Source organism: Sarcophilus harrisii, chromosome 2, assembly GCF_902635505.1.
Source record: "Sarcophilus harrisii chromosome 2, mSarHar1.11, whole genome shotgun sequence".
In the NCBI taxonomy this organism is placed as follows: domain Eukaryota; kingdom Metazoa; phylum Chordata; class Mammalia; order Dasyuromorphia; family Dasyuridae; genus Sarcophilus; species Sarcophilus harrisii.
Window position 1 is genome coordinate 588,609,960 of NC_045427.1, and position 15,047 is coordinate 588,625,006.

Genomic DNA, 15,047 nt, shown 5'->3' on the forward strand with positions numbered 1-15,047 from the left:
GGGTGATCTTGAGCAAGTCACTTAACCCTGTTTAACCTCAGTTTCCTCATCTGTAAAATGAACTAGAGAAGGAAATGGGAAATGGCACCAATATCTCTGCCAAGAAAAACCCAAATGGGGTCACCAAGAGTTGGACCCAACTGAAATGACTAAACAACAACAATCATCCACCAATATTTATTAAGCACTTACTACGGGCCAAGCACTGGGCCAAGTTCTGGGGACCTAAAAAGAGGCAAATCCAGTCCCTATGCTGGAGGAGCTTCCAATCTACTGGAGGAAAACTCTATAAAGAGCCAGTCTTTCCTTTTCTGTCTCCCTCGTGGTCATAAGGTGGCTGCAGCGGACAAAGACCAGCTTTTATTGCGTCTGAACTTTTGTCCAAGCGGCCTTTCTCCTCAGCTCCGAGCTCCTCCTGGCAGCTCAGGTTTCCCAATTCCAAAGAAAAGGTAGCTTGGTCCCTGACCTGTTCCTTCCTACAACTGATTAGAGCCTTCTTGTGACCTTGGCAGAAGCCATACAGGACAAAAGTCTTGGCAGAAGAAAGGCTTTTTCACTTATGGCTCTCTGCTGCCTTTTATGGGGGCCTGGGCTCCTACATGATATCTCAAACTCTTGGGGACCCTCTCCTACATCTGCTCTCACACCATTTAACCCATTAGACTCCCTTGTTGGTCAGCTGTTTCAATGTTCCACTCTTTGTGACCCCATTTGGGTTTTTTGGGGCAGAGATATTGGAGAATTTTGACATTTCTTTCTCTAACTCATTTTACAGATGAGAAAACTGAGGTAAATAGGGCTAAGTGCCTTGCCTAAGGTCATACAGTTAGTGAATGTCTGAGGTCAGTTTGAACTCTGTTCTTCCAGAATCCATCCATCCACTGTTCCACCCAGCTGTCCTAGACTCCCTTAAGGTATGGACATGGAAAGTCCAGGTGCTTGAGAAGGATAAAGGATAATTTTCCCATAGTCCTCCACTATTTCCATTATTCCTTCCATTGTCTCCTTTCTATGAGCTCCATTCCTCCCCCCAGTTCTATTTCCTCACTTGTGGTTTGCCTTCCCTATGTGTCTGCCAAGTGTTGATACCATGGCTGGCCTATTTATAACTCATGGAGGGAGGGCAGTCCCACCCTTAAAGTAGAGCCAGACTCCCCTGGAGCTGCCAAACTGGGGGGGTCAGGACTTCCCATAGTCAAGGCTGCTTCCATGCCCTTCACCCACTTGTCTCACCTCCTCTCTACTTCATCTTCCCGTCCATGTATCCTACGTACCTTTCAGGTCCAGCCACTTCCCTTCCCACAGAACCAGGATAACTTGTCTTATGGGCCCAGGGGGACCAAAAACTGCTTTTTTAGGCTCCAAACCCCTTTGGTGTCCCAGTCTGGCAGCTCCCTACCTTTGCAGTAATCTTACATTCTCCCCTTTTATATGTGCTCAAAGTTAGCCATCCTGGAGGCCAGGTGGGCCTAAATGACCCTTATATTATTAGGGGCAGTTCTGCTGCTTCCAGACCTTTAAATCAGCTTCTTAGTCTTCTCTCACTTGATCTCATGAATATGAATCTCAATAAAACTCATGGTGTTCCCAGTATTTTTTACATTGACACTAAAAGGAAGAGCAGAACAGAAGACAGGATTTTGGGTATGAGTCCCTAGTAAAATAGCATCTTGTACATAGTAGACTCATTGGTTTAAATCAGTGTATTTTGGGAATTATGATCTAGAAATAGATTTTTCAAGGGTATGATACAGGGTGCAAGACCCTGGATTGAGATTCAGTAGACCTGAATTTAAATTACAGTCATACCATTTATTCTATGCCTATATCCTTGTGTCTATGCCCTAATTCTCCCCTCTTGCCACTCCCTCCCATTATAAGTTCCATATATATTCTTTTCAGGGGGGAGTGGGATTCTTTATTATTATTATTAAAGCTTTTTATTTTCAAAGTATATGCATAGATAATTTTTCAGCATTGATCCTTGTATAGCCTTGTGTTCTAAATTTTCCCCTCCTTCTCCCAACTCCTCCCCTAGATGGCAAGTAATCCAATATATGTTATACATATTAAAATACCCATATATATATTAATCATTTCACCTCCCTAGAATATAGTTTTTATATCTGTAAAGGGAAGATGATGTTCAGTTCAGTGACCTCCAAGGCCCTTTCTCCCTCTAAAGCTATGATTCTTTCACTCCCCTTGTTCATCTCTAGAGGATGAAAGTCCTATCTTGATGACATAGCTCTAAACTCATAAGACTAAATTTAACAATAAATTCCAGCCAGTGAATGTCCCTCAAGACCAATGTTCTGTCTCTGACAATGGCCCAGAGAAACATTCCATGGAAGAAAGAGCATGATTCACTAATTCCTCATTCATTCAACAACTACTTAAGATGCAATATGTGCAAAAAACTGTCCTGGATTTTGGAAAAGATTCAGAGGGAATGAAGGCCCTGGACCTTCTTGAGTTCATAATGAGAGGGGGAAATTATGACATAATACTAAATATTCAATAGAATCAAATAGTAATTATGCAGAATAGAATGTATTATAATTGGAGCACAAAATTGAAATTTAATGTACAATCAACCGGCACTTTTTAAAAACATGCAATAGAGGCAGTTCAATGGATAGAATGCTGGATCCAAAGTCAAGTAGTCCTGAGTTCTGATTTAGTCTCAAATATTCACTAGCTGTATGATCCCTGGGCAGGTCACCTAACTATATGCCTCAGTTTCTTCAATTATAAAATGGGATAATAATAGCACTTACCTCCCAGGACTGTTGTGAGGATCAAACTATCTGTAGAACACTAATCTTGATTGACTGGTATTCTAGGATTTGGTGGTTAAATTCATACTCAAACCTTTTATAGTTTCTATTGATTTTGATAATGACTTGTTATTCCTTGACATTGTCATCTTGTTAGTTTATCTATATAAAACGGTGTTCCTCAAGGTTTTGCAAGGGTCAGTGTTAAAAAATTAATCTTGCATATGTTTTGAAAATAAAATTGAAATCTTCAATAAAAATGATTTTTAAAAAAATAGACCTGTCCATCCTTCCTTCAACTATTTTAGTTGTCTTTCTTTGGTCCTGAATGACTTTTAGAGATCATCAATCTTGTTTTAACAATACAGATTTCAAATCTACTGTTTTTCCTGATAAGTCAGTCATGGCTTCCTAAAGGATGGTGGGTCATTGGAAGGTGAAGATAATTACAATTGTTTCGGTACTCTTCATAAGGGTGCCTCAAATTTGCTTGATCTTTTTGATCACAGAAGCATAGTCCAGATAAAGAATAGAGAGAGAAAGGGAGAGACAGAATCCTGGGGAATATCCATAGGTAAGGGACTGAGAAGAGAGAGTAGGAACAAACCCAGAAATAGAAAAGAGGGTTAGAAAAGCAGAAAGAAAACAAAAACAACAACAACAACAAAATGCATCATTATAAAAAGCAAGGGAGAAGATGAACTTCTTTAAAATATACTTCTGTTAGTCATAAATTACATATTGTGATTAGCTGCTGTATTTATCTAGAAATAGATGGTCTAAACTCTGAGATACCACTACATACCTGTCAGATTGGCTAGAATGACAGGGAAAGATAATGCAGAATGTTGGAGGGGATGTGGGAAAACACGGACACTGATACATTGTTGGAGGAATTGTGAATACATCCAGCCATTCTGGAGAGCAATTTGGAACTATGCTCAAAAAGTTATCAAACTGCGCATACCCTTTGATCCAGCAGTGTTTCTACTGGGCTTTTATCCCAAAGAGATACTAAAGAAGGGAAAGGAACCTGTATGTGCCAAAATGTTTGTGGCAGCCCTTTTTGTAGTAGCTAGAAGCTGGAAAATGAATGGATGCCCATCAATTGGAGAATGGTTGGGTAAATTGTGGTATATGAATGTTATGGAATATTATTGTTCTGTAAGAAATGACCAGCAGGATGAATACAGAGAGGCTTGGAGAGACTTACATGAACTGATGCCAAGTAAAATGAGCAGAACCAGGAGATCATTATATACTTCAACAACAATACTATATGAGGATGTATTCTGATGGAAGTGGATTTCTTTGACAAAGAGAAGATCTAACTTAGTTTCAATTGATCAAGGATGGACAGAAGCAGCTACACCCAAAGAACGCTGGGAAATGAATGTAAACTGTTTGCATTTTTGTTTTTCTTCCCAGGTTATTTTTACCTTCTGAATCCAATTCTTCCTGTGCAACAAGAGAACTGTTCAGTTCTGCACACATATATTGTATCTAGGACACACTGTGACATATTTAACTTGTATAGGATTGCTTGCCATCTGGGGGAGGGGGTAAAGGGAGGGAGGGGAAAAGTCAGAATAGAAGTGAGTGCAAGGGATAATGTTGTAAAAAAATTACCTAGGCATGGACTCGGTCGATAAAAAGTTATAAAAAAACAAAACAAAAAAAAAAAAGAAATAGATGGTCTAGATGTCATATACCCTAAAGAAGTTGAGATGGATGAGGCTTTAAAAAGCTCACCAGATTGCATTAAGAACTCATCAGTGGTGATCTTAGAGACAAAATAAGCCAACAAACAGCATTCATTAAGCACTTACTATGTGCCAGGAACTGTGCTAAGTCACATGTTACTAGATTGACATGAGCAGAAACCCAGTTATAAGGAATTAAAATTAGAATAGGATTTAAGAAGTTAGAATAGCTAGCATCTATCTCAGGAGATCAGTAATGAAGGGGAAGAGAAAAACCATAAGAAGTAAGAACCAAAGTGTACCACGCAAATTGGAATAAGGTTTATTAAATAGTCTGTACAGGAAATGTAGCAGTAATTCAACACGTCTATTTATTATCAAATAAACCATAGTCCACTGCAATAAAGAAAAATAAATGAACACAAGATCTGTGTCTGTATAGTACATGCTCTCTGTGTGTTGTTTCAGTGGCAATCCTTTAAATTAACTGGTTACATAGAAAGTCAGTTATTTTTTCTTTCATGATATAATTTGCATATTAATCTAGTCTAGCAACAGGACTAAATATTACTGCGGGGAAACAAGACTGCAAAGGAAAAAATTTTTAAATTCATAAATGAGGATCAGAGTTATTGCCCTTTCCCCCATAATGATGATTTAAAAGCTGTAACATTTTACAAGTGTCTTCTTGTGCTAAAAAAAAAAAAAAATTCATAGGGGTTAACTTGGAATTCCTTCATTTAAATAAAAATGCAAAAAAAAAACTTTAATGACTTCCTTACTGTCTTCCTTTCATTCAAATTGTTAAAATTATTTTTTCTATACAAGGTAAGTACATGGTCTATACAAATATACATATGTACAGTCCCACTTCTTGAGGATGTGATTTCTTTTCTTTCTTTTTTTTTTTTTTACTGATCCCAGAGAGACTGCAAAAGATAAGTGTTTTTTAGTTGATATTGGTTTTAGACCCCAAAGCATGGGAAAGATATCAAAATGTATTGCAAGTCATGCTATCAATTAGGTGTACTTGCTGTTAATAAACCTGTATAAACATTGTAAGCATAAAAATAAGTATTTTATATTCCTAAATGTCTCAAGACAAAGTAGCCACTAGAACTTTTGGCTACTTGTTCTGTGATATGTAGGAAGCAGAAATTTGATGCATTTTTTTGGATTTTTTTCCTTATTATTAAACATATGGGAAAATATGGGAGTTAAAATGGAGGTTTCAGAGATGTACAAATATATGTCACTGGCATTATGTGTAAAATGAAGCTTTATAAATTGGTTTGATTCTCTAGCTGTATTCCTAGAGGTGTTTGAAGTTAGCTATCTAATGGAGAAGCACCCATTCCCCCCCCCCCCTTAAAAGCTATGGTCTAATATTTTATCAGTAACAGTCTGCATCCAAAACAGACCAGGAAAATAGTTATTCAATGCAAGACTTCCACTTCAAAGTGAATTCTAACGCCATAGTGCTGAAATGAATGGACATGCGGGTGCTTGTGCACATATACACACATATGCTTTTACTAAATTCCCTGCAGAGAGCAAGATGCCAAAAAAAGTAGTCCTACTATCTGGTGGCAGTGGCTGCCCATGTGATATGACTTCTGAGGCATCAAAAGGGTTCCCCTTGCCCAGTAATTTCTCCCCTACCAATTCTGGTTTCCCTATGAGAGCTTCATTCCTTTGATTAAGGCTTTGTGCCTTCTTAAAGTGCAAATTTCCTTGGAAGGGGCAATAGATTGGTCATTTATATGTCATTGGGCATAAGTTTGTCAGATTCATTCCTGAGAACAGGTTCTGTTAGGGTGAAAGATAGAGGAGGTGTACTAGGGCCCTAGTGGGTGAGAAGTCATCACTGAGGTATGGAATAGGGTACAAAATGGGTAATATTTATCTCCTCCCAATTTTACCCTGGATACTTTCTGTCTGAGGATATGGGGCAAAAAATAAAACTGTGGCGCAACAGAGTACACAGAGGCCTAATGTAATGAAGAAGTGACTGTATATATCCAGAGAGCTGAAGCTTACTCTATTTACACTCACTGCTGCAACTGCTTTAATACCAGGACCCACCTGTACCTGGAGGTCCAGATGGGCCAACTCAAGGACATGTTACTCTATTTCCAAGGCTGAACCCCTTCACACAAGTGTTTCTGTTAGCCCTCACTTATGCACCCACAGTCATTGGCTGCCTGGTACAAATGTAGTGATTGGATGACTCCCTTCCTGATTCTGGCTCTGAGGAATTAACTCCTCCTATTCATGCAGAGGGACTAGAAACTCTGGTCCAGGCAGAGAATACAAGTTCTTTAACTTTAACTATTCTCTCTGCTCTGAGAACAAGTTTAACCCATGTGATTTTTGATTGATGTACTTAAATCAAAATAACTTTGAAAGTTTCCTTTGAATGCAATTCTTTGCTTTCTGTAAGACATTCTTGCACATTTCAGTGATTGACATATGGTGTGGCTGGAAACATCGGTGATGGTAAGGAAACAAATTAAAACTCGGTCTCTCTGAAGGTAACCTAGTAAAAATTCCAAGAATATATACACATGTGTATGTATATATGGATAGTGACATGGTTGCATGTTCTCCCAATAAGCTATAGATCAAATTTACATTAACCAGATGCAAATCCAACTTGTTCCTCTGATCTACTTCCTCCAACTCTCACAAGTAAATGTAACATGCTTTATTGTCAGAACACTGGGATATATGGTGCTGATGGGGGTGAAAGAGTACAGTCCCACATCAAATGGTACCTTATTTCCACTACCCCTCCCCTTACCCCAAGAGTGTGGATCCAAGTTGGGGCAGCCTAAGAATGTCACTATAGTCCAGAATAGCCCTGGAAAGTCCGGTCTGATGAGTTTGGGAGCATTCAAATGGCCAGCCTTCTAAACCTGCTCTGCGGCAGATTAGAGAGGCCATAGGTTGGGGGAAGTTTAGCAGTTTCTGATCAAACCAGTTTCCCAAACCCAATAAAGATTGGATTCCCCCCCCCCCCAAAAAAAAAAAAACAAAACTGGATTAGATCTGGCTTTTTTGGGTCTTCTCTGATCAGATCAAATGAATTCCTCAGGTTCCCACAATTTAGATCAACACTCCCAGGACTGGGCTAGAACTGAATTGTCCTCCAAACACAGAAGATGAGGGGCTACTTGCTTCTTTCCTTCAGTTCCATGTCAACTCACCACAGGAGGGTGAGAAGGAGGACTAGTAGGGTTTAACAAGGCAGTTATGTAAACTTGAAGTCTGGCTTGCTTCTAGTTACCCAGCAAACAGCTGGGTCATAGCTCATTCGTACACACATACATTCATTCATTCAAAAAACATTTGCTGAAGCCTGTTAATGAGCCAAAGCCCTAGGAGGCTCATACTTTAAACCCAACACTTCCCCAAGTCACTCTAAGACTTCTTACTTCATCCTTGCACTAACCGACTTATTGATTCAACATTGAGATAAAGAGATTGCTTTGTGTTCTGTTTCATCCACCAATAAAAAAAACAATCACAGGTTCTCAGGCTTCTTATAAATATAAAGGTTTTACATAGTTGCCTGGAAAAGTACCAAACTGTCTTGTTCTTCTGGAAGTACCTATAAACAAACAAACAAACAGAAAATAAGAATGTGAGTGAGGAGTTAGGACTTTCTTGCTTTGGGAGGGGCAGGTTTTTTGGTTTTGGAAATTCTGGGAAGAGTTCCTAGCTCAGTTTAATTAACTCCAGGACAGCTGAGACAGGACTAGAGGAATCTTGCAGCTAGTTAAGCAGCAGATGTGGAATTTAGACACCTAGTCTTCTTGATTCCAAAGATGGTGCTTTATCCACATCACACACAAATGCCAAGACTTCCTGATATTTGTATAGTTTTGTTTTAATTTTATGGAATAAAAAAGCATTTCCATAACATAGAACAATAAAAAAGATGATTATACATGAAACTGCAAATCTTTGCACTTTCAAATACACAACAAAATCACAATGTAAATTTCTAGAGTTTGTAAGGTCTTTTCACATTCATGATATCATTGAGCTTTACACTAACCCTATAATGCAGGTAGTATATGCATAATCATTCCCACTTTGTAGGTGTGGAAACTAAGTCACTTTTTTCCTAATAGTAACTTGACTTCAGATTTGACTCTTATTTCCATACTCCTCCTATTTATTACATACCATAGGACCCCTTTTAGATTTTAAATAGCCAAGAGTATCATCCTAATAAAAGTACCATTTTAAAGCCTATTAGCTCAGTACCCTTCCTCACAAAAAGGGAATAAATCAGTCTGAGAAATATTAAGCCCAGAATTGCTTCCTCTATTCTTCTATTGACTAGTCTTGATTCCTGGTCATCACTTCCATAGGCCATAAAAGGTCTAGTTCATGGAGTTGCCTCCGTTTTGGATCTGAATTGCTTCCCTTTCCTCTGGGATTGGGAATGGACATTTTTTATGCTTCTGAGTAAAAGTGTTCCTCTGGCTAATTCCAGCTTCAGAGGTTGTCTTAGGTATCCCTAACATCTGTGACTGAGAGGGGCTGGAAAAACCATTTCCTTGAAAATGTCTCAGAGATTCAAGAACTTTTGTCCCAACATTGTTTCAAATTTTTCTTGAATCTAGAGTTTTTGGAGAAGGGGAAAAACCTCTAGGAATTGTGGGCAAAAACATGAGAAATGACATTTTCAAATATTGCTTATCTTAAAGGAATTAAAAAATACTTGAATTTTTCCTTAATGAATCTTTATGGAGAAAATAATGCTAAATCCTATTTTATATTCAAGCACAGGAAAGGCCTCAACCTACTTAGTGGCTTAATGATTGACTTACAATTAAAAATTTTTGATTCTCTTAAGATATATAGCGTGTCCCAAAGGACTTGGTGCAGTTTTAAACTATACCAGTTTATTTAAAAGCACATTTAATGTATGAAAGCTAAAAAAATGTAATAAGCATTTTTTGAGATTGCACTCATACATCTACAAGCCAAAGCATACATACATATATATATATATATATTGCACAAAAAAATAGTGCCAGGTAACACATTAGTTAGCTTTAGGTTCTAGTCTGCATTTCTATTACAAAAACTAATCATTAATTTGTTTAAACTAAGGTGTTTGCTTTAATTAAATCTATTAGTGATCAGGAATAAATGATAATGTGTTTCAATTCTAGGAGTATGTATGGATTTTCACCAGGCCAACTACTTCTCATGCTGTTATCTGTAACACACTAATATGGTGAATAGTGGAAATTTGTTGAAAAGAAATGAAAACGAACACAAGTCAATAAATCTTTTATTTGGAATTGGAGAAGTGATATTTGCTGAGATAACTCATGGTCACTGTGTTCAGTTCTGCATGCCATGTTTTAAGGACAGAGTACTGTGGTAACTAGATGGTGCAGTGGATATAGCACTAATTGTGGAGTCAAGAGGACCTGAGTTCAAATCTGGTCTTAGTCACTAAGCTGTGTGATCCTGAGCAAGTAACTTAATCCTGATTCCCTCAAAAAAAAAAAAAAAAAAAAAAAGAAAGAAAGAAAAGAAAAGCAAATAAAAAAGGACATGGCTAAGCCAGACCTTATCCAGAGGAAGATGGCCATATAAACCTATCTCATATAGCAAATGGTTGAAGCCATTGTATTATCCTGTGGAAACAGTGGACTTCCCTGGATCATGGCAGCCATCTTCAAATATTTGAAGAGTAACCACATAGAAAAAGGATTAAATTTACTCCATGTGACTATAGGAGGCAGAACTAAAACCAGTGAGCATAAGTTACAGGAAGCCTATTTAGGATCAATTTTAAGATAAGAAAGAGATGCCCTACTAGTTGCCTTGGGAAGTGATGAATTTTCCATCACTGGATGTGTTCAAGTAAGTTCTAGATGTTTAATAATTATAGATTCTCCAAAGAAGATTTATGTATGGGGTACGAGGTTGAATAAGATAACGTCTAGGGTTCTTACCTCTAAGAGTCTATGAAAAAGAGAATAAAAGATGATAAATTTACTTACCAACAAACCAACCATCATCACATTTTTCCAAGACATCCACAATATCTCCATCTCGGAGTTCCAACTCATCATCATTCTGTGGTTTATAGCTATATAATGCTTGGTAGCTATATCTAAAAGAGAAAGAGATTAAAATATACCTTGTGACTTAAACCTCACTGAGATGACTCAAAGATGAAGGTCCTTTCAAAAACTATCCTAGTTAAAAAAAAATGATTTGCTAGTTTTTACTCTTTCACTGTTATCAACAGGGAAATAAACTGCATAATCTATGGGCTTCCCTGGTATCTTTGCATTTACAATTGTTTTGCCAGCTGCAGGGGGTGGTATGTCCTCTTTTGACAAATGATAAGGAGACTATGAGGTCATGGAGAGCTGTTTCAGGAAATATCTTCAGGAAGGCACTGCTCTGAGAGAATTCAGGTATCTATCAGTAAATATAGGGAAAATTGTTCTGTGGTTATCTTAAAATGTATTTTGCTATATCGAAGTCCAGGCTCCTAAAATTTTGTCTTATTTTTTTTTTTAATGGTCTCACTTAGGTAGAAAGATAAGCTCAAAAATGTTTGGACTATCTATGTTCTTGGCTCCATGACCTCTGGGTAATTGCAGATAAACTGTGACTTAATGCATTGTTTTGTGAATTTGTTTTTTCTGTATAGGGAGAGGAAAGAAAAAAAATGCAAGAAAGAGGAGGGAGGAGTGACATGTAATTTCATACAAGGAACACCCCATGAAGAAATTCTTTTGATCAATATAGATCAACACCCACTCCACCACTTACAGTCTTAGGAGTCAAAAATTCCCCTAGAGTCAAATTAAAAATGGGATTTGAACCCAAGAATTATTTGTTCCATGGTCAATTCTCTATCTACTATGCCATTTTACCTTGTTTTACAATATAAATCCCTATATATAAAATATGTGGTTATTTATAAGGTAAGTTAATATGCCAAGCAATCTGTTCATATCTTGCCATTCTAATTATGGGGGTGGGGAGAGCAGTCTCTAGCCAAGATGCCAAGGAAACTTCTAAATTAAAGAGATTTCCTGATCTGTGACTTTCATTATAACTCTTTCCCAACAATATTGCCCTAGAGCCCAGCTTCTTAAACTGTTGTTTGAGATCCCACATGGGGTCTTGTAATTGAAATTATGATTTATTATTGGTAAATATTTAATTTGTATAATTATATACCCAGAATCACATAAAAATTTCTTGGATGAAAAGGGTCTCAAGTGGAAAAAAGTTTAAGAAACCCTGACCAACTTTGTCTTGGGACCAGAAGAAAGGTAAAAAATAAGTGCCTTACTCTAGAGACTTATTCTCTGTTCCTCTCTGCCTAGGGGTTGTGAAGTTAGGATACAGGATGACTTCTCATCTTTTGGAAATGGAGTTACTTTGTTCAAAATTCTCAGAAATGTCCCTGTAGCTGCTGGTCCCACATAGACTGGCTAATCTATCTTTTTTTTTTTTTTTTTTCATTCTTCCTCTTTATTTTCTCTCATTCTGTCTTTGTTTCTCTGTCTCTTATCTCTCTCTGTGTTTCTGTTTTTGTCTCTCGGTCTCTTTGTGTGTGTGTCTGTCTCTCTCACTTTCACTATTACTGTGTTTCTTTTCCTTTTCTTCCCTCCCTCCCCCCGCCCCCCCCCCCCGTGTATATATATATATAATAGGGTCTTGTAGGTATATAAGGAAGCCAGTTCTTGTACTATCATCCAGATATAGTAATGATATAGAGGGCTTAAGTAACTTACAAATCCTGTAGGTTCTGACTTCTGTCAGAGGTGGTTCTGCGCTGCTGGGCTTGAGGTTGCTGAGAAATGATGAGAGATGATTTATTGTCAGTAGGAGACACCTTGTGACGAAAGTCAAGAGGATGAGAAACAGTACTGCAGTAATGAACAGACTTTTCGGCAATGTTTATGATCTCATTGCAAACTGCTTCCTGTGAGGTGGCCCCAGGAAATCCAGCAACCCCCATAAAATGGCCAACAAGGGGAAAAAAAGAGAGAGAGATAGGAAGAGATGTGACATTCCAGATGAAGTCCAGGAAAACAACAGAGTTGAAGATCCAGGCAACAACATATCCAGAAGTGAAGAGCAGGAGGGATCCAGGTGTAAGCATGGAAAAACAGGTGAGATACAGAAAAAGGGTGGATTTAGTATAAACATTCAAATAAGCAGCAGAAGCAGCAGCAGAATCTGTAAGCAGGGAGTAGCTGTTATAAACAGGATAACTTCAGGAGGGGGAGGTGAGGAGAGATACCCAGTCATGCACTAGAAAATTTAATCCAATCCCACTCTTACATATAGTGACCACGTTATTGCGGCTAAGTTCCTCTCTTTTGTTTGCAACCCTAAAACCTGCATTTTTTTTTTAAACCACAGTACTATCATTCCTGTAGCTAGTAGCTTTACAGGCTGACAAGCCATCACTTGATAGAATAAGTATTCTCTTTAAACAAGCTACAATCTTATTCAACAGGCAGTCTTACCACGTAGCTCTTTTCAGACTCTGTGAGATCTGGTCCTGTGCTCAATGAATGATGTGAAAGCTGTGATCACCAAGCAAATTATAAGGGAGACATTTTTAGCAGATGTCATATTGGTCAAAATTCAAAATAAAGAGCACGGTGCAGAAACACACAGACCAAACAAACCCCATCCCATTCAGAAGACCATGAGGGCCCATGGTCACAGACTGGACACTGCACACACCACCAGCTGTTGTTGCAGAAACACAAAGCAATGGTTGGAAGAGTTAGAAAGCAAGCAACTAGGCGATGGAATGGAAAACGGGAGAAACAGCTGTGGATATCATGAGTGAACAACATTGCTCTACAAGACTGAGAGAACAGAGATGGAAGGATTGGGTTTAACTTGTCTTGCTAATGGCCACATGACCACTCACTCAGGGCAAGACTGGGATTGGTACATGGGGAGGAATAGAGAAACAAAGTGGGGGTCCTCTGTCTTAACATTTGTCTCTCCTTTGGGGAAGAGGGTGCTACTTTATATCTTTTTTAAAAAATAAGGAGAGGGTGACTTTTATAGAAACTTTGAGTAATATCTGGAACATTCAATAAGGGGATCTGTCCCCAAATGTTTCCATTTTTAAATAAATTTGAAAATGTAATAACAACACATCTTGTTGTAGCAAGGCTTTAGACATACTTTGTGTCTATTTGCACTCTGTGAAACATTCTTGCATTCAAGCTCTAGAAGAGTACAATGACATCATTAATAGAAGTATTAGTCATAAATATTACACTGACTAAAAATGGAGCTTAGATCATAACTTTTAGAGCTGGAAGGTAGCTCAGAAATGATCTAGGACAATTTCCTCCCAATCCATAGCCTCTACCATTTTACAATGAAAGATCAAAAAGACAAAATAATTTGGCCAAGATTAGAAAAGTAGTTATTCCAGATTCCAGATTCAAATCCACATCTTCTTGAATGCAAATTCAGCATTTTATGTATTAACCCATGATACCTAAAAGGATGGTAGTACTATATTCTAGGAAGATTATCCAAAACATGTTTTTTTTCTTTCTAAAAGGATTTCATCTGAGTCTCTAGGAAGTCTTACTCAATGGTCAATAAGAAAAATGTATCTGTTTTTAGATTTTGAGTGAATGACTCAGTGAGGGGATACTGGACTAGTATGGCAAAGCCATTGAAAATGGGTTGGAATTATTTGCTAAGTCAATTAGACCAGTAAAAATACTAAATACTGCTATTTATAGAAGACTTTAAAATTTACAAAGCACTTTGCATACATTTCCTCCCCCCAAATTGGGCTTCATGGCAAGTGTGAGATAGTTATGATAGTTAAAGCAAGGAGACAAACCAGGTTCTAATATACTTAAACTCCAGCAACCTTCTACTCTAAACCTGAAAACCTTGTGTTCTATGAGTTTGTTTTTAAAGAATTCTCTTTGCCCCCTTCAGAGAGTGATTTCAGATTTTAATTTGAGGAACATATGGTCAGAATTTTTGAGTTGATGGGAAATTTACAGGTCCTCTCATCCATTGTTCCACCCTTCCCACCCCCAAAACCCTTGCTTTACAGATGAGAAAAATTAGACGTAGGAAGATTAAATAATTTGTGGAAGATCAGAGAGGTAAGCAATAGAAGAATGTAGATTTGAACCCAAGTCTTCCAATGGAAAAACACTCATCTTTACTCCAGGGAAACAATGTAGAACAAAACCCAAACGATAGCAAAACCACTACTGCTGACAACAAAGCACACACAGATCCCCAAGACAAAGCAAACAAAAACAGGAAGCATGGCGTGTCTGTTAAAGGACTGATTCCAGGGTATTCTTGACATAGTTCAAAGCTTCAAAGTGACTACATAATTGTGTATCAATCGAATAAGTTTTTTATACCTACCATGCCTGGTTCTTGGATATTTTTATTCAAACTGTGCCACAAGCACATTTAGACAATCAAAGGTGCTCTGTCTACATTTGGTCATATATGTGTAGACTTTGCTACAAAACATTTCCATTCCACC

General features: G+C 37.8%; 1 protein-coding gene across 50 annotated transcripts in view; it reads right to left on the reverse strand.

Annotated features, from left to right (window-relative positions):
* Positions 1-4,782: 4,782 nt before the first annotated feature.
* The window catches only part of SORBS1 (sorbin and SH3 domain containing 1), a 214,938-nt gene continuing 204,673 nt past the window's right edge, over positions 4,783-15,047 (reverse strand). For 34 of the 50 annotated variants that reach the window (XM_031956131.1, XM_031956125.1, XM_031956118.1 and 31 more), the window contains 4 exons: positions 13,018-13,077; positions 12,277-12,335; positions 10,519-10,631; positions 4,783-8,096 (listed from right to left, as the gene is read on the reverse strand). In XM_031956131.1, coding sequence (XP_031811991.1) covers positions 8,029-8,096; positions 10,519-10,631; positions 12,277-12,335; positions 13,018-13,077 — 300 coding nt within the window. In that variant the 3' untranslated portion in view covers positions 4,783-8,028. The remainder of the gene's footprint in view (positions 8,097-10,518; positions 10,632-12,276; positions 12,336-13,017; positions 13,078-15,047) is intronic. The other 16 variants (XM_031956140.1, XM_031956137.1, XM_031956149.1 and 13 more) reach the window with 1 other exon arrangement.